The sequence below is a fragment of the Scatophagus argus genome, chromosome 2 (genome assembly GCF_020382885.2).
Source record: "Scatophagus argus isolate fScaArg1 chromosome 2, fScaArg1.pri, whole genome shotgun sequence".
Taxonomy (NCBI): domain Eukaryota; kingdom Metazoa; phylum Chordata; class Actinopteri; family Scatophagidae; genus Scatophagus; species Scatophagus argus.
Window position 1 is genome coordinate 17,519,422 of NC_058494.1, and position 18,884 is coordinate 17,538,305.

Sequence of the window (18,884 nt, forward strand, 5' to 3'; positions counted from 1 at the left end):
TCCACTCGGATTCTGTCTTCAGAAAAACCTGCCGTTAGCTAGTGTTTTGGCAGTGTAATTCCAGAGAAATGCAAAGGCACAAAATGACACCAGTCAAATCATGAAACTCTTCGAATAAACACAGAACAAACACAAATATTGCTTGAAAACTTTGAAGACTTTAATTCTTAAGGAAAATTCCATTTAAGGACAAGTTGAAATGAGTTAATAAACATGTACAGCACATTTGTTATATACTGTGGAAATGCAGCATGACAAACTGTTTCATCAGTACAATAATATATTAGAAATCTATGAAGACTATCAAGAAAAGCAGAAAAAAACTTGAATTATGATTCATTCTATGCAGATGTCATTGTAACAGCATTCTTAGTAAACAATACATATATATGTGTATACATATATGATTATCATAGCATTTTATTTTAGTAAGCACATCCAGATTCAGTTGAAATTATTTAACAAGCTGCAGGTGTCTCGAATCTTAGGGAGGAAGAAATATTTTCGCCTTTCTTTTCCTTTCATTTACTTCAAACCTTCTCTGGCATCTGCAAAGACAAATAAGCAATTTTCAAACAATGTCTCACACTCCCCTCTAATATGGCATTCAGCATATATTAATATCGGTGGTCATTTCAATATGTTCCTTAATTTGCAGGTCAACTCTCATTAATGTATAAACTGATAAGTACCTGGCTTGTCTGTGTGGGCTGGTCCTGCTGGAGAGGTTGCAGAGGATCCTGGGATGGAAGAGGATTGGCATCAAATGAGGGAATCTGAGAAAATAAAAGCAAAATGAATGAGAGAACTGAGAACAAAATTAGAGGAATACTCAGAATAAACCAAATAAACTTCAAAGCACAATGAGGGTTTTTGGTCTTTTGTCTTTTTCTCACATTTGGGATTTGCTGGGGAATATTTTGAGGAGGGAAGTCAAATGGAAGCACCTGTGAAAAGACCAATAATAGTGTTCAGAGAAATATAATTTACAATGAAATATGACAGTCAAAGCAGTCAAAGACATAATTAAGAATAAATAATGTCTCACATTTGGCATCTGAGGGACGTTTGTCATGGGAGGCATGTTTGTCATTATCTGGAACAGAAGTACACTCATTTAGTACTGTGCCATGTAAAATACCATGGAAGACATTTACATTATGAGTGATATAATATCTCAAAGTTTCTTAATGTTTACCCTTTGTTGGGAGAAGTCATAGGGGTAGTACTGCAAATGCAAGGAATAAATAACAAGTAAAATAAAGTATTTTCAGCCCCAACAGTGTCTGTAATCTGAAAAGAGAGATATAAAAAACACTTACAACTTCCACACTCTGTCTGCCTGGTGGCTGAGGAATGGAGTATTTGATGAAACCATGAGTGGGAAATGGCTGCAGCAAGAGAGAGAGAGAGAGAGTAAAATAAATAAATAAATAAATAAAAAAGAAGGAATGAAAAGTAGTGACCGGTTTCAGAGTCGTTTTTACCACCAGAGAAGACAATTCTGTAAAATGTGCATGGGCTAACCTGTGAAGGGTTTCCACCTGCACCAGGAAACCTGTGAGGATAAATCTTACAGAAACAGAAATCAACTGTAAGCATACGTCATAATCACATAAAGAGCAACATCAGTGAAATGAAAGTCTGTGTATGAGTAAAGACAGAGTCTGACATACTAGCTCCACGCTGTAAGCACCAGTTATTGCAGGCTGTGGTAGAGACTGAGCAGCTGCGAAGGGGTTTTTCACCTGAATGGATAAAAAATTGTCAAAAATTTTAATTAATTGTCAAAAACATATAGTGAACTTGATTGCCATATTTGCCAGATTTGCCATATTTCTGCAGGGCTTCATATCTCACTCACAAGCAGCCTTTGCTCAGTATTTTTTTGACAGTGAAAGCAACAAAAGTTAAACAGCACATGAAATATGCACGGTTACCTGTGAGGGTGGCACCTGTTGTCTGGAACCTGCGTAATGAGGCAGGTAATGAAAGAAGGACTGAAAAGTATGGAATAAAATAAAACATAGTTAGATTAAAGATTCATCGCAACTTTGCCTGAATTGAGAAAATGAGGCCATGTGACAGCCTTTCTATTTAAAAAACCAAAAAAGAAACTCACAGGCGCAGCTGATGCTGTGGTAGCAAGACAGAGGCACAGGATGGCCACTTTCATTTTTGCAGATTTTTAAGACCTACAGACACAAATCATTATTACATCAACAAAAATCGAGTCAATGTCATACCAGTTGGTTGCTGCACCTAATGAACTTATTTTGAAGTTCTTCACAGCTCACCGTTTGTGATAAAAACACCACTGAAGGGGTTGATGAAAGCTGATGCTGGAGATGATCGCAGTCGATCGTATCTTCCACTGAGTTACTATGTCTTTTATAGTGCGCCATCTTACCTGAGAGCCAATCACAGTTGATGGGAGTGATGTTCCCCAATGAGTAGGTACAGTGCAGGTGTCTAGTCTTCAGCTTTACTAAATGACCAGTGGTCAAATCCACTTTCTGTGTAATAGCAGACTTGGCTTGATTACACTGTCTAGAGTGGTGAGCTCGCCCCTCAGCTGCAGCAATGTGGCATACAATTCTAAATCTGCAATATTATGTTTATTACTTTTGTAAATGTGATATTAAATGTAATGTTGTTGCTTGGATGTTAACTGTACTTCCAAGTTGCCTTCACAGAGGCAATATTATCCGGACAACTGAGGATATAAGTACTGAATGTCTACTCAAACACAATGACATGATTAGAAAACAGAGTAAAACCGCATCTACTAGATTTAATAATCTTCAAATGTTATTGTCAGGATGTCAGGATTTTTAATTGTGCCGCTTTTGCTGGCACTGCAATCAGATACATGAGAATTTTAAAGTGGTTTAAGCATGAGTGTGTTTTTATAAGTTATTGGAAGCAAAGAACCAGATGAGAATGAAGAATGAATCGTTTTTATTTATTATGAAGCACAGTTATGGCGAATTTGACTTGAGAAAACAGTAACATGCAGTGACTTAAAAGACACTTCTTTCATTGCATTGCACCATTTTTTTATTTTTTTATTTTGACACAAAGCACTTTTGCACCTTTTTTATCATAGAAAAGCAGAGCACCTTCTGCAGCGCATAATGCTTCATATGCATAGCACCATTTTGTTTTCAAAGGTATATTTTTCATACAGCAATGTCGGCTGGTCTCCTTTCTGCAGCTGCTGGTCTTGTTGCACTGGTCACCTGGAGAGGGATGGGAAGCAAATACATCATAACCGTTCTTCTGATGGCAAAACTCTCACAAAGGCACTCAGTCACACAGAAATGAAAAAATATGATGCTCAGATTTTGTTTCGTAAATGATTTTGTTAAAACCTGAAATGATTAAATAATACCTGTTTATGCACAAAAGTGTGCACATCCTGCTGACTGTGATTTGTTTAGTCATCGTCATCATCGTCATCATCTCCAGTGGGTTTGGCAGCCTGAAATAACAGATGCTTCTGCTGAGCCAACTGGGAGTGTGAATCGTGTCTCACATGTCTGCTGATGAGTTGATGTTTCTCAACACCTCAGCAGAAATACCTGGAAGACTCTTTCTCTGACGCAATTTTCATTTATCAGAATGAACCTGTTGCCCTCATCGCAATTCACTTTCCTGCCTGCTTCGACCATTTGAAGCTATTATTGTACATCAAAGTGAATCAAATCGTTTATATGGTCACAGCTGAAACTGACCAAGTCTGACTGATTCTTCACTAAACTTAAGTGACTCAGAATACAATACTCATTCTTACAGGGGCACTAGCAGCAATAATAGGCTTAAGAGGAGCAGCAGGGGCAGCAGGAACTGCAGCAGCAACTGGAACGGCAGGAGCGACCGGGGCTGCAGCAGCAGCAGCAGCCGGATCTGGCAGGCCGAAACCAAAGGGGTAGAACTGTAGAAGGTGAGAAAGAGAAATAAATTCGTCAGTTTGCTAAAATCTCACACAACTTTTGTCAGAAAAATAAAAATCTGCAGGCACTAACCACTTCCTTAGTCTCTCTACCATTCGGCTGGCGGATCTCCTGCTTAATGAAGCCACGGACCTTTCAGTGAAAACACATCCAGACACACACACACAGTACATCAGTTCCAATATAACCCTACTCTGTAGTCTCTGAAATTGCATTTTGCTGTTCTATATGTACTATTATACTTTCATTGGATAATCTGGATTGATCATCAGCGATGTGTTATATGTACACACAAGTCAAGCAGTAATACATCACTCACAGGTCCACCAACAGGACGTTTCTGGGCATCAACTGGAAGCAGCTGAACATAAAAACAGCAAAGATTATCATACAACAGAGTGATTTTTTTTAAAAATTAAAATTCACAAGAGAAGGGTGTAAACAATATAAACAAGCTCTCACAACTTCCAGAGTATCAACAGGGGCTCCAGCAGGAATAGCCTGGGCTGCCTGTGACCACATCAGATCAGATCAATCATTGAAACTTTTATACATTAGACAGAGAAAAAGAAACACACTAAAAGAGCCATCACCAGGTTCAGCTAGAGAGACATAACCATCAGTGGTCAACACCTAATAGCAGACCTATGTCCGGAGGTTATTCACTTTGAAAATGAGTCTTTTACTGTGGTTTTTGTGTGGATGACATGTTGAACACCTGAGCTGTGTGTCACTGTACCTGAGCCGGAGCGTGATGGATGTCAAACTCCATGTACATCTGCTGCTGCTGCTAGGAAGAGAAAATACTGCGGAATCAGTGACCAGTAACTCAGACAAACCTTTACTGATAAATATCATTAATTATTTATTCCACATTGTTCTCTGGCAACACTGCTAATGACCAGCATTCACAAGACGTCCTTAAAGTGCTGAGAAAAAGTGGACTTTTGAGCTTTACAATTCGAGGACAACTAAGCACCTGCTGATGAAGATTACGTGATACGACTGAAAACTTCAAATCAGTTACTTTGAACCTCGAGGTAAGATGTGTTTTTTGTCAAATATTTACAGTATGCAGTGCTAAAATATAAATGAAGGAGAGATAAGGAGATAAATTTTCCTTACAGGGGCGCAGATAGCCACTGCAAGGATGCAGGCACCAAGCAGGATGGATTTCATTATTAAAGAACCTGTCAAAGAGATTTTTTTCCAATTATTAGGCTTGACAGTATTCAGCGGGTCACTCGAAAAAGCATTTAAATAGATCATTATGATATGATAATAGTAGCCTACATTACCTTTCCTTTCAGGCAGCACACGAGTACTGAAGGATTGTTGAGGAGGGGTGTGAGCACTGGAGAGAGATTTACTCCTATTTATTTGCTGACAGAACAAAGGACGAGCAAACCCATGACAAGTGTTGGTGATATGCCAAAGATTTTCACTTTTATGAGTGCAAAACTGACAGTTATATCTCTGTGAGGAAATCTTGCAGTACATTTTTTTGGCTTGAAGCAAATTAATCACATTTGATCCCTCGCTGATGTGTTTTATCAGGTGCCCCCTTGCAACATCTTTTAACCTACACGGGGCACAAGTGCAGACCTGAATAGGAGTCGGTCTTAATAAGAGAAGCTTTTGAAACTGATATAATACTTTAGCTGTAATATATATATATTTAATTTTATTTTGGTGGTCATTAAAAAGATCTCTTTTTTTCACAAATCTCTTGTATATTCGTGTAGATGATGATTATGATCATATTATCTGATTTGATTGCTTTAGTGGAACAGTAAATTGGTAAAAGCTTGACCTCAAGCAGTGACTTTTGGGTACATCTGTGGGGAACCTTTAGTGCTGCTCTTGGGCCAGTAACTTTGCTACTGAGGTTCAGTCTGGAAACTACAATCAACGTGGTTCCAAAAGCAATTTTTTTTTTTCAGCTTAAACACTCTAAAATCCCATGGCCCAAAACCAAACAGCAGGCACATAAATTTAGTAAGCAGCTGCTGAATATAGAGCAGCATTTTGTAGTTAAAGAGTGTGATATATGTATCAATGTTTGAAGGAAACCAAAAAACAGAGCTGAGAGGAGTGTAAAATTTATTTTTTGTTTTGTTTTGTTTTGCTTTTTGATCAGGTGGACAGAAACACAACCTCAAATGAATTTAATTGTTTGTCTGCCTGATGTGTAACATGTTCACCATATCACCTTAAAAGGTAATAATGTGTCAGCGTTTGCTCACAGCTTGCTTTCAATGATCGCAAGTGGAAAAAAAATATCTTTTAATTCAAGTTGCAAAATAAGATAACATTTAAACTAAAATTGTGAAAACAGGCAATGGGTTCACATCATTTGAAAAGGGGAAAGAATTCTCAATGCAGTCTGTTGTTAAATTTTATTTGATATAATTTATTAAAAATAAAAAAAAGAACTATAGTTATAATAAAGGAAATAAAATGTTTGCAGTTAGTGAATTGCTAAGATGAAAGATAATGCATTAAAACTTGAGTGACTCGGTGTTAGTCTATGGATTTCATCAATAATGTGGAGGGTTTTTTTCTCAGTATGTTCTGAGTTGTTTCTGCTGACGGTTTCTCTGTTTGGGTTCAACAGGTGTTCGGACAGTGGCGGTCTCAGATGTTGGTCCCTCCAAGCCTACAGGCATCCTATTAACAATCGGCTGTGATGAGGTCCCCACAGTTGGCGCCACGCTGTGCCCAGCAGCCTGGTTCACAGACTGAACGGATCCCGCAGATGGGTTTGAGATCACACTGGGCAGGTAGACTCCAAGTTGTCCCATTTTAGCTGCCATCTGAAACAAAGCAGAGAGAAAGGATACTGTAATAGGCGAGGGAGGGGGAATAACTGGATCGTCAATGGGATCACTGAGTTCACTGAGTAGATTGTTTGAACAAGCTGAGAGACAGATAAAAATCTTGGCTTTGTGTTACCGTTAGTTCCTCTGAGCTAAGACTGCCAAGTGCAGGGTTCTAGGAAAGATTGACAGTAAATCAGATAGAAAATTATGAACTCAGACTGAGAATTAATCATGATTATACATAAAGTTACAGAATATATTCTGAATTTACCATGGGTTGCTGGAACATGTAAACAATTTGGGGATTCTGTGGATGAAAATGAAACTTTAATTATATTTTATTATTATAAATATTGTAACCTTGACAGTAAAACTGTCAAGGTTACAAGTTTTACCTCATCATGAAGTAGAATATGATATCTTTTTCATTTGCTTTTATGAGAGCTGGTGACTGATTTATGCTTCTAAAGGTAGAAACACCTGTTGCTGCTGAGTTGGCTGAGGTGCATTCTGTGAAGGAGCAGCTCCAAAAGGTGTTTCTGCAGGTAACACTGGACCACTGGGATTCTGATTTGCAGGAGTTTGTGACGGAGATGATGCAAGAATCATCGGGAATCCATACGGGGGAAACTTAGGGGGAGGAAAAATGATATCAACATTTTCATATCTGTCAACAATTTCTGCTCTGACACAAGACGAGACTGCAGTTTGAACCCTCTCTTACTCTCTTATTAGATACAAAGCATTACAAATTCAATATCACTTGTGGCAGAACAACATGCTGAAGGCAAAACAGCAACAGTATCTTTGTTTCCATTCCTGAGTCATAAATCAGATGACAGACTGTGGCAGATGTCTTTATTTCCATAACACAGTATGTTGAGGTTATTTTTGTTTTGTTTTTTTAAGCTGGCCTATACATTACATGTTGACAGAACTGTGGAGCTGTAGAAATAGGTTAACCCTTTCAAGCTGGGTAGTGGTTGGAAAATACAGAATATACCATCTACTTGCAGCACATAACAGTACGTGCAGTATTGTTGCATGGGAAAATCAACTTCAGAAGATATAGTCAGTGAACTTCTTAATAATATCTTACCAGCTGATTTCCATAGGGTGGTGAGAAAAAAGGAAGGTATCCATAAGGAGGAAAAATCTGAAACATACATTAACAACAGAAATTTAAAATTAGATCACTCATTCCTATTCATGGAACAGTACCTCTAGGATTTATGTCATTTTGGTAAGTAAGAAAATAACGGATAATAACATTAAAATGGCTTTAAATGGACTGAAAGAATTTGGGTTTATGTTGTATGTTGTTCTCCACATGCTTTTTCTTTTCATGTCCTACCAGAGGCTGCTGTGGGACTGTTGGCAGGTTAACCGGCTGAGATCCATCGACACTCCGGGGCAGAGGGATGATCATGGGACTGCCCCCTACTGGAGGCCAGCTGTAATGTTGCGTAGGAGGCAGGAACTGGGAGCGAGCCTGAGGACACGGCTGTTGGGATTCCCCAGGCTGTGGTTGCTCTTCCTTTGGAGAAAGCGGGGCTGGCGTCTGAGCATCAGATTTCTGGTTTGTGGCTTGAGTAGCTCCTCCTTGTGAAGGAAGGACATCAGGATGAGTCTGAAAATATAGAACAACAAATTCAAAAATGGTTAATGCACAACAAATTTCACATACTATGAAACGTATAACATATCAAATGTTGTGTTTGATATGTTATATGTTTTCAAATAAAGTCATTAAACAAGTCTACTTACTGGTATTGCAGACACCACTATGGCAAAACATGACAGCAGAATTATGAGAATCATTTCCAAAAACAGTTGTGGTGGTGCCCACGAGACTGATGAAGCCTGAGAGGAAAGTCCACTCGGAGCACTGAGACTAAATTCAGTGAACTACTGAGAGGGCACGTTGACTTATGCAGTGTTCACAGAGCGAAACAACCAATGACAAAACAGACATGACAGCATGACAGCAAAAACAGTCAAATTCTACACAGTCTACTGACTTGACTGAAACAGTGAGATGGAAACCAAAGAAAATCCACTGAATTCCCTAAACTGTCTGTTTTCCCTCCATTACGATGCTGTAATGTCTACAGTAAGGAATAAACAACGCATAAGACTTCAGGGCTTGTGGTTTTCCTGTTACTCAGAGCACCTGTGGGTGCAGCAGACGTGTCAGTGTCTCAGATTGTTATTATGGTCAAACCAAACAACAACAACAACACAGAAAAAAATTAATAAGGAAATTGTAGTAAAGTGGGTATAATGTCAAGTTCTGCTGCAGGAAAGTAACATAAAAGGTAACTTAATTAACAAAACACACAAATTCATCAATGAATTTTAATCATCAGGATGTTGTGTATCATCATGAAAGAACTTTTAATTGTAATTAAATTTTGTAGAAGACATGACAAACATATGACCTTGTCACTAATTCTTGTGCTGTAACATTTACTGTGTTACTGTTGTCTTTTCAGTTGAACCCAGTCAGAGATTGCAGGTATACACAAGGGAGCAGACAAAAGCCGGGGGCAGAAAGTTGATGTAATAGCTGTAGTATAACAGCACTGCAGCATCTGTATTTACTCCGGTTCTGATATTGTTCTTGTGAATATACAGAATATGCCACAGCATCCATAACAAAAACGCTATGTCAACATGTATCTTGCTTTACGTTACATTTAATTTTTCAAACCGCTCCCCCAATAAAAACATGCAAAAGTGATCATTCAGTGCATAAGCCGAAAGTATGGATTTTCACCAACCTCTGTTTGTTGTTTTACTGGTTTACATTATTTAACAAGGTTTACAGGTTACACATGACATTCGAGGAAAACTGAGAAATAAGATTACATTCATAATGACTAGCTGTGCAAAACCCTTTGTTTTGGTGCAAACACAACACGAAGAAATGTGATTAGGCTGTGCAATAAGAGACAGGTGTATATTTGTGAGAATGTTAATGCAATTGTGCATATTTTTGCCAAGGTGTCTGTGAATAAATGCAGAGTTGGCAGTAGAACGCAATGGATGGGAATAGTCAAAAGGCTGAGTCACTGATGAAGCAAAGAGTCAGGTATTAACGGCTCAAGACTCATCCCTTTCTTAAGCTGCGTTGATCCAGGGATGGTGATGTGTGTGCCCACTGGGTGGATATTACACCGACTTGTCGTCAGCATCTTCCCACAGGTGTCTCCAGCACTGTCCTGAGACCAGCCTCCAACAAAACTCATAATTGCACCCTGACGAAGTGCCTGTCTCAAATGTACCAAATGTTCCAAAACACATATACACAAATATATCACATATATCATTACATTCTTCTGGTTTTATACAGCCTGAGACATAAAAAGAGATAAAGAAGGACACATTTTGCTGATTAAAATTGGACAGAAAGTGATAATCATCAACATCAACATCAAAGGAGTCAAGAAAAAAATACATGGGAATGTGGAAATTGTTGCTGAAGCAATACTGAAATTTTAAAAAATGTACCACTAACTAATATATTTATAATTTTTTATAAAAGTAAATGAAATCTGGTTCAAACACGGCATCAACATAATAAAATACTGCCAACATATATGAATCAATAAAAAGTCCAGAAAATGTATTTCCATATAACTGAGGACCCTTTCTGTTGTTGTAACATGGAAGTAAAGCCATTCAATCTGCTGTCTCTCTCAGATCATCCCAGTTTATCCGTTGTCTCCTCGACTCTCGGTGGTAGTAACAACAGTTGTTGTAGTTGGGGCTGCAGTCGTAGTCGGGGCTGCAGTCGTAGTTGGGGCTGTAGTTGAGGTTGTAGTTGGGACTGGGGTCGTGGTTGGGGTTGTAGTTGAGGTTGTAGTTGGGACTGGGGTCGTGGTTCGGGTTGTAGTTGGGACTGGAGGTGGAGCAGTACGTGGTGGAGGGGGTGTCAACAGTCTTTGAAGCAGTGGCAACAGATCAAGCCAAGTCAAGGACGGTACCGGTGGGGGACGACTGCCACGCTGTAGCAAAACAAAGTAAACACCAAAGAATATGTTTAAAAACTAAAGTTGTTTTGCTATATTTTGACTACAGCTGATAATTTAATTTAATTCTTACCTCATTACTGTCAGACTCACTGCTAGTGCTATGATGATTCCTTCTGACCTCGTTACTGTCTGAATCACTGTCCGAATCACTGTCTGAATGACAGCTCTGCAGAATTAAATCGTTTGAAACATAAAATAAATTAGCTGGAAATTACTTCTAAGTCATCAAAAATACCAAGAAAAAGTTTGTATTATTCCTTGTACTTACAACTCCAGGAGAATTGATCAAGTAGAAAATCACCAAAAGGGAAAACTTCATCTTGCACTTCGACTCGTAATTCAGATCCTTTGATAGTCAGAGTTGCCTGCTGCCACAGTACAGTATAAACAGCTTAACACTGAATAAAATATTAAGCCTCTGTTTGCTACCTTCAAGCTGGTCCCTTCAGGAAACTCCATTAGCTTTTAAACAGCCTCGGGGTGCCCACATTGCTCTTGCACTTTAAAGGTGTGTTACTTCATGACAGATGTGGTTAGTGTCATGGCAGCCTGTGGAGACAAAACCAAAATAGGCGTGTACACAGTCTCAGTACCCGACTAGACTATGTTTCTGGGACATTAAAAGACCCACATCCTGTTGACAATCCTGACAGAATTTAAGTATTTGTAATGACACATGCTGAACTGAATTAACCACAAAGCCAAATTTGTACAGCTGATCATTCACCACACACACTCACATACACAAAAAAACACACATACTTCCTTTTTTTAACAAAAGGAATATGCTACTTGAATTTGCAGCAAAACGCAGAGTAGAAACATGCTTTAGTACATTGCAGTTATGCTTAGCAAAAAAGTTGAATTGATTGAGGTCAGGAAAGATTGATTTCGCTGAAGCACTCTACTTACGAAACAGTAGTATCTGTTGCCTAGAGCTATGTTTCCAGCTGCAAAACAATACTTGCTCAATCCTTTCCAAGCACTGTCATCATCTTGTTTACTCATGGTGGATGTCTTTTATTTCCTCTATAGCAGTTATTAAATTTTACAACTGTCATCCAGAAACTTTATCTGTGAGCACATAGAGATTTAAGTTAAGATTTAAGTGTTTATTTCTCAATAATGTTGAGAGTGTGGAGACCAGCGCTGGTATTAAAACTTTGATATATCTAAAAGGTGCTTTAAATGGGAGAATTTGTGAGAATTAGAGCTCAGTCTCATTCTACACGCAATATTTAATGGTATTTATGGTATTTACAACAAATCGTCTAACTGATTACTGTCACGTATATAACTAAGCTTTGCACAAAATAAATTGGAATTTTAACTATTGTGGAAATCCCAAAGACTTCAAAGACATATTAAATCAATCAATAAAAGGTAGAAAGATAAAGATATCTACTGTTGTGCAGCATTAAATAACAGTGCAGGTTAAATTTTCATTTGGTAGTAATTTTAAAAAGCTGTAAATAAATGTAATAGCATAACACTTGTTAGGAAAAAGAGGGATTTTGTATCTTTACTGTTTGTTCTTTACTATCTGTTCCTCTTGAATCTGAGGTTCACCTGGATGGGCTCACCTTTCCAGCACCCTGGTGCAGACTTTCCCAGAGAAGCTGAGGAGTGGGATCCCTCTATAGTTGGAACACTACCCCTGGTCCCACCATCACCCCGGTCTGCCACTCCAAAGACACTGTCCCCGATGACCACATAATGTTGCAGAGGTGTATCAGCCATGGCAATCCTTCAACATCCAGAGCCTTGAGAAACTCAGGCGAAAACTCATCCACCCCTGGGGCACAGCCACTGTGGAACCTCAGCGACTTCCGTCCTAGTGATAGGAGAGCCCATTCCTGAGTCCTCCAGCTCTGTTTCCTCTGCAGAATACGTGTTGGTGGGATTAAGGAGATCCTCAAAGTATTCCTTCCACTGTCCAACTATATCCTCAGTCAAGGTCAGCAGCTCCCCATTCCCACTGTAAACAGCTTGAACAAAGTGCCCCCTTCCCCTTCCTGAGTCACAGGATGGTATGCCAAAATTTCTTCAAGACCGACTGAAAGACAATAATTTTCAATTGATTTACAACATGAATTCACACTCAAAACTTGTTTTCACCTCTTAATCACATGGGTAGCCTTTAAAAGTCAACAAAATTTTAAGTACAAAGGCACTACAAGCAAACAATAAGACCACTGTTCCCTTGTTGTATTGATTACAACATCAGCAACGTTCTTTACACCAAAAGCCTCCGTCTAAGAAACAGAAACAAGCCCATTTGTCACATGAAAATAAATAACTGAAAAGACCCTATCTTGGCCATGTTTGTATTATTATGACACTGAATTTGTCCTTAGGTTTTTGAATTTCAGGATCTCTTAGTACACAAACAATTACTGCATTACCAGTCTGACATATACTGTATACAGTAGTTCATTTCAATCAGTCACAGATGACATGAGAGCATCATACATACATGATATGAAACTACATATGAAAATGCACCAAGTCTCAAAAGCCCCACTACAATTCAAAATGATTCAGTTTTTTGGCAACTCTTCAGTCTGTCTTTCCACGTAACCTTGAGCAAAATTAACTAAACCTAATAATAACTTATGTTTCCTGGATGGAGTATTACAGCAGATTATGAGTTCTGAATACAGTTAATTGTTGAGGTGAGTATAGCCTGTGTGGCGCCAGGATTTTAATGTTGGATGGGCCAAAGTGATTTTAGCTTTTGATTACAGTTAATACTATTTGCTTTCTGTCATGGTTTCCAACTAATCCTACTAAATAGGAAATGAATCACATTGTTGTGTGGAAGGCAACTCACGATGATTATGACACTTTTTAAGATATGACGTTTGTATTTATTACAAACAAGCAGATTGCTCAAATCATGCAACGATGAAATATAATATCCTATCGTTTCCTATCATGTTCAGTTTTTTGCTGTAGATTGTGCAAACCCAGGGTTCTCAAAAATTTTTCCCATATCTTTAACGTGTGCTGCATTGATGTATGCGTGTTATCTTTCATTTACTTTAATAATTACAGAGGCTGCTTTCAGAGATTTTGAACATTTAATGGTACATATTTATATCATTGCAGTATATAATGTGTAAACATTTAAGCAGCAAAAGATAGGTCTGAGGAAGCTCTCAAGAGGAATCAAAATTTTTTCTTTAGAAAAAAATATCAGCTCAGGATTAATCAGGACAGCTGCTTTACCCTAATTTTACTGGAGGAACATGGACTATGTGAGTGACCTTTGAAATTTGTAGAACACAAAAAACATTAATTAACATCAGATCCTGACCGGTCTCGTGTGCCAGTGCATCTGTGCATTAGGATATTTAAAAAATCCATAAAGTTAAGTTGCTGTGCCTTGAGAAAAATGCAGACTCTTAGACACACACACACACAAATTGTTTAACCCACCCGACCTGATCCACTGCTTAAACACAGTATGGATGCTGCTATCTGTGTATCATAAGCTTTCAAGGCAAGACAGAGACAGATAAGTCAAGCAAGAGTTTTCTACTTTATCTTCCCTGTTGCAGACAATGTTATCCAGGTATTTGTAGTCTGAATAGGAAATGCATTTGCAGCTATGAACTTAAACAATGACTACATCATTATAAGTCCCATTTAGAATGTTTTATGACAGTCGATACCGTGCATAAGGAATCATTGTTTGTTTATAATGATATGTACTGGCTCACTGAGATCACAGCCCTCACAAGAGTGGCATAGGCACAAACTGTTATCCTTGCTTTGCATTTATAAGATTTACTGAGCAGATAATACAGAGATTACAGTGACTTTTATCCATATGGTTGAATTACAACTAGAATGACGATAGTGAAAGCATTCTGGTTGAGACAATATTAAATATATAAATATTAAAAACAGTCTTCATGACAAACTGTCTCAAAACAAAGCCGATGTTATTCAACACTTAAATTTAACATTTTATTTTGTAGTAGTAGTAATTGCAGGAGTTGTGATAACAGGTGCCGTATTCGTGGCAGCTGCAGTGGTAGTTTGTGACTGTAGGATGGCAAGCAGGAGCTGGAGCAACTGCTGTGTCGATACTGTTGAAGCTGCTGTAGTTGTAGTGTCATATCATGTCATGTCATCAGCATAAAGCCTTTTTGGGAAAATCTTGTTGCTCTACATTTAAAGGTGACTGAACATATTATCTTCTCTCATTTAAAGGCCTGTAACCGCCTGGATATTTTACTCCCTCTCTACAGGACACTGCAGGCCATACTGTTTTTTAAGTTATGTTGAGCAGCGCAGGCTTTCCAGGTGATTTGTTCATTGTGCGTTGCGTTGATGTATGAGTGTTGCCTTTCACAACTTAGTGTAATGATTAGAGAGGCTGCTTTCAGGATTTGAAATGGTTCCGTGCATGTAGAAATGACATTGCAGCAAATACTGTGGGACACTTGAGCAGCAAAACTAAAAGCTTTGGTATATAAAATTGTCAGGACAGAGGAAACATATTTTTAGACATCTCTGATGGAGATTAGGATTAATCAGGAGGACAGCGGCTTTACTGCAAACAGTTTCACTGGGAAACTGGGAAACTTTGGGATGTATAGAGAAACACATAACATTAATTAACTGTAGATTCTAACTTATTCTTCTCAGTGTGTTAGGAGATTCAAATAATCAATGAAGATAAGCATTATTAATGTATTATATTCCACTGTGAATACCATACCAACACTCTGCAGATGTGCACTGTGCCAACAGGTGCTATACCTATCCAACACAATGATGTATGACTATTAGTTATGGTTTTCCTAATGTGAAAGCTTGGGAACTGTTCATCAACAAAAAGATGAATATGATAAGTGCAAGTATTGAAGCTGTCTCTGTCTGTCTGTCTGTCTGTCTGTCTCCATCATACTGAAAAAAAAGCTGTTTGGTCATTGCTTTGTGTCTATGAAGTTTATTTAGCAGATAATACAGAGAGTACAGTGATTTTGATCCACATGTGTGATTTAACAAAAATGATATTTGTCACAACACTCTGTAATAGACAACACTGTTGAAAGTTGACAATAGATGAAAACAGTCTTCATGACAAACTGACTCAAAACAAAGCTAATGTTATTCAACACTGGTTTCCAATCACTTTTTGATAACTGGTTAAATTCTATATTTTATGCTGTAGTAGTAGCAGCAGCAGTAGTAGTAGTAGCAGCAGCAGTAGTAGTAGTAGCAGCTGCGGTAGTAGTAGTAGCGGCTGCAGTCGTAGTTGTAGCTGGTGCTGCAGTAGTAGTTTGTGTCTGTAGGATGGCAAGAAGGAGCTGGAGGAGCTGCTGTGTAGACACTGTTGAAGCTGCTGTAGTTGTAGTGGTGGTGGTGGTGGTGGTGGTGGTTTGCTTCAAGAAGATCAGAAACATTCATTGTCAAACTTGCAGTGAGAGGAGATTGTGATTCATTTACGGTGATGAAAGTTCATGTATGTTGTACCCTGAATTTTAGAGGATAGAAAAAGCACTCACCTCATCAGAGTTAGAGTCAGAGTTAGAGCCAGAATCAGAGCTTGACCGAGCAAATCGCTGATGCTCCATCTCCATCTGTACAAAATCCACAAGTCACGTGTTTGATGTTGTCTGCATTATACCATTAAATACATGCAACTGTCTCATCATATAAGAACAAAAGTAATGATATTGATTTGAAGAGTGTTACACTTACAGGTTGAGCCAGTGCAAGGCACAGGAGACATCCAAACACAATTACTTCCTTCAGCATGGTTACAGTGATCACACCTGTTGAACATAAAACAATAAAGACTTGATCACATCAACAGCTTTTCCAAAATACCAGCAAAATCACCATTTCACCAACCTCACACAGAAAACACAGCAAGAAAAGTTCTATATTATTACCTTCAAGTCTTTACAACTTCAGCTGACTGTTGAGGGAGTTGTTGTGGTGTTGCTCCGAGTGTTAAGCTTCATTTATATACCGTTAGCAGAGCTGATGTCATCTCATCAGCATAAAGACCTTGCTGTTGTCATTAAGAAATTTTCCAGCGCCTCTTTTTAAGATGAGGAAATTGTTAGGCCAGGGCCACACCTGGACATTATTACAAGTACAATAGATTTAATAATTTGCATCACAAATAATCCATTACAGTCAGTTGGCCTCGTCTTAAATTCTCTTTCATGTCCTGCCTCATTCAGGTTCAGCAGATTGTTGCAATTCTTTATGGAATTATTTTAGTCTGTCTAGCTTCCTGCCTTAGCAACTCTTCTTGCCCCACCTGCTTAGACTGTGGTTCATCATTTTGGAAATTTAACATGTTAATTTAATTTAAAGTATAAACCTGCCAGGAACCAAAAATGAAGGACTGCATAAATGCCTCTGGGAAAAAAACAAGAACAACAACAATAACAATAATTAATATTAGTAAAAAACAGAAGACAAATGTAGGATATACCGCATAATGTTTCTTCATATATGTTGGACAATTTGTTTTTCAACACTTGTAATCCTGCTTCTGTCTGTCTGCTCAGCCGTTGCATAAGAGCAGCTGCATGTGCAACACTTGCCAACATACATGCAGAAATGCTGTCCAGGCTTAGTTGGGATTATAGGCGGGGTGGGGAGGAGACATACCGAAGTTTATATTAACTCATCTGAAAAGTGCAGAAAAGAACTATGATTTTCTCGCATTTTATACTAAATAGAAATCTGTGTACACTATTTTGTGTGTAAGAGAATCTGGCTGATTGCACTGATACTGAGTGTTTTGATAACAGTGGCCAAATACAGAGTCCAGTGGTGACAATCACAGGAGATGATCAATATGTAAAATATTATGAAAATGGACCACATATACAGTATGTATAAGTAAACACATTTCTGACTAAGAGGCATGACTGTGCACTGTACAAATATAATGGTCTCTATTATTGATACTGTTCGTTTTTTTCTTTTAACAAGAAAGCAGCGAGGCATGTAGATTTGTTTGTAGGAAATTATTATTTTCAGAGGAATTAGTTTTAAAATGTCTTTACTTACTTACTTACTTACTTAAAATTAATAAATAAAGAAATACATTTAAAAAAATGTGGGGATTAGCAGACAGGAAGGGTGCTGCATTGAAGAAAGCCAAAAGAGAACACATTACATTTGGGATCAGATACAAATCATGGGGCAGATACACTAATTATTTTTCACTGTCAGTAGGTAGGATGGGCTTGATCTCTCTTTCCCTGGTTAAAGAGTACAGTGATGGGTGAACAAGTTGTAACAGCGAATGAGAGGGAGAGGCATCAAGAACAAAGGTGAAAGCAGCGAATCAGAAAAAATACAAAGGTACTGTCTGATTTTTTTCACAGGGATTACGTTCAAAAGCACAAAAATACCGACCACACAATCCTGCAGGAAGGTGCCGCTGCATTGTTGGATTCTTTATACACAGAGAGAGCTGAGGTGAGAGATGAGACAGCGAAGTAATCTCAGTCTCGAGGTAGTCCTCACTCTCTGTGCACCATCACTGGCTGGGAGCTATAAGCCACCGAACTGAAGGCTGATGCCCAGAAATATAGCAAAAATAAAACCAATGATAAGAAGAAGAAAATACAGACACATGAAGGGTTTCTGTAGATACCAACCCCACACTTCTAGTGGGTCATAAGTGGTGAATAACAAGTGATGTTTCAGGTACACACAACTATATTTCAACATACTTCTGAAACTTTTGGAAATATACTCAGACACATAGGATGGACTGTCTTTTTACACAGATTGAAACGCCTAATTGGCGGAACTGCATTTAGCTGATTTCAGTCCTATTTATCAGATCGATCTCAATTTATTCATGTTAATGATACATCATCCACACTCACAAAAGTTAGTCACGGAGTTCCCCACAGCTCTGTCCTTGGGCCAGTATTATTCACCCTTTGTATGCTTTCCATCGGTGATATTATTAGGAAACACTCCATACGTTTTCATTGTTATGCAGATGACACACAATTGTACTTGTCAGTGAAACCAGATGAAACAAATCAGCTAGTCAAACCTCAGGCATGTCT

At 38.3% G+C, this 18,884-nt stretch overlaps 5 protein-coding genes across 5 annotated transcripts; all 5 read right to left on the reverse strand.

Moving 5' to 3' along the window:
• Positions 1-138: 138 nt before the first annotated feature.
• Positions 139-2,367, reverse strand: scpp5 (secretory calcium-binding phosphoprotein 5). The gene is made up of 11 exons (XM_046379288.1): positions 2,298-2,367; positions 2,123-2,195; positions 1,941-2,000; positions 1,677-1,748; positions 1,528-1,572; positions 1,323-1,391; positions 1,199-1,228; positions 1,049-1,096; positions 897-947; positions 693-776; positions 139-548 (listed from the first exon to the last, which is right to left on the reverse strand). Exons 2-11 carry the CDS (start codon positions 2,174-2,176, stop codon positions 531-533), a joined length of 531 nt encoding a protein of 176 aa, XP_046235244.1. The 5' UTR covers positions 2,177-2,195; positions 2,298-2,367; the 3' UTR covers positions 139-530.
• Positions 2,368-2,944: 577 nt separating this feature from the next.
• On the reverse strand, positions 2,945-5,306 carry scpp7 (secretory calcium-binding phosphoprotein 7). The gene is made up of 9 exons (XM_046414738.1): positions 5,255-5,306; positions 5,082-5,146; positions 4,696-4,746; positions 4,419-4,466; positions 4,276-4,317; positions 4,029-4,088; positions 3,797-3,937; positions 3,395-3,484; positions 2,945-3,242 (listed from the first exon to the last, which is right to left on the reverse strand). The coding sequence occupies exons 2-8, from the start codon at positions 5,133-5,135 to the stop codon at positions 3,440-3,442; spliced, it is 441 nt and encodes a 146-aa protein (XP_046270694.1). The 5' UTR covers positions 5,136-5,146; positions 5,255-5,306; the 3' UTR covers positions 2,945-3,242; positions 3,395-3,439.
• Positions 5,307-6,329: 1,023 nt separating this feature from the next.
• LOC124072926 (gamma-hordein-1-like) lies at positions 6,330-8,692 on the reverse strand. The gene is made up of 7 exons (XM_046414725.1): positions 8,546-8,692; positions 8,133-8,408; positions 7,878-7,934; positions 7,259-7,408; positions 7,050-7,085; positions 6,912-6,950; positions 6,330-6,772 (listed from the first exon to the last, which is right to left on the reverse strand). The coding sequence occupies exons 1-7, from the start codon at positions 8,597-8,599 to the stop codon at positions 6,521-6,523; spliced, it is 864 nt and encodes a 287-aa protein (XP_046270681.1). The 5' UTR covers positions 8,600-8,692; the 3' UTR covers positions 6,330-6,520.
• Positions 8,693-9,149: 457 nt separating this feature from the next.
• LOC124053800 (hepatitis A virus cellular receptor 1-like) lies at positions 9,150-11,295 on the reverse strand. Its single transcript, XM_046379302.1, has 3 exons — positions 11,084-11,295; positions 10,886-10,981; positions 9,150-10,788 (listed from the first exon to the last, which is right to left on the reverse strand). Exons 1-3 carry the CDS (start codon positions 11,132-11,134, stop codon positions 10,495-10,497), a joined length of 441 nt encoding a protein of 146 aa, XP_046235258.1. The 5' UTR covers positions 11,135-11,295; the 3' UTR covers positions 9,150-10,494.
• Positions 11,296-15,762: 4,467 nt separating this feature from the next.
• On the reverse strand, positions 15,763-16,813 carry LOC124053807 (integumentary mucin C.1-like). The gene is made up of 4 exons (XM_046379316.1): positions 16,728-16,813; positions 16,534-16,607; positions 16,338-16,412; positions 15,763-16,214 (listed from the first exon to the last, which is right to left on the reverse strand). The coding sequence occupies exons 2-4, from the start codon at positions 16,588-16,590 to the stop codon at positions 15,993-15,995; spliced, it is 354 nt and encodes a 117-aa protein (XP_046235272.1). The 5' UTR covers positions 16,591-16,607; positions 16,728-16,813; the 3' UTR covers positions 15,763-15,992.
• Between the last annotated feature and the right edge of the window lie 2,071 nt (positions 16,814-18,884).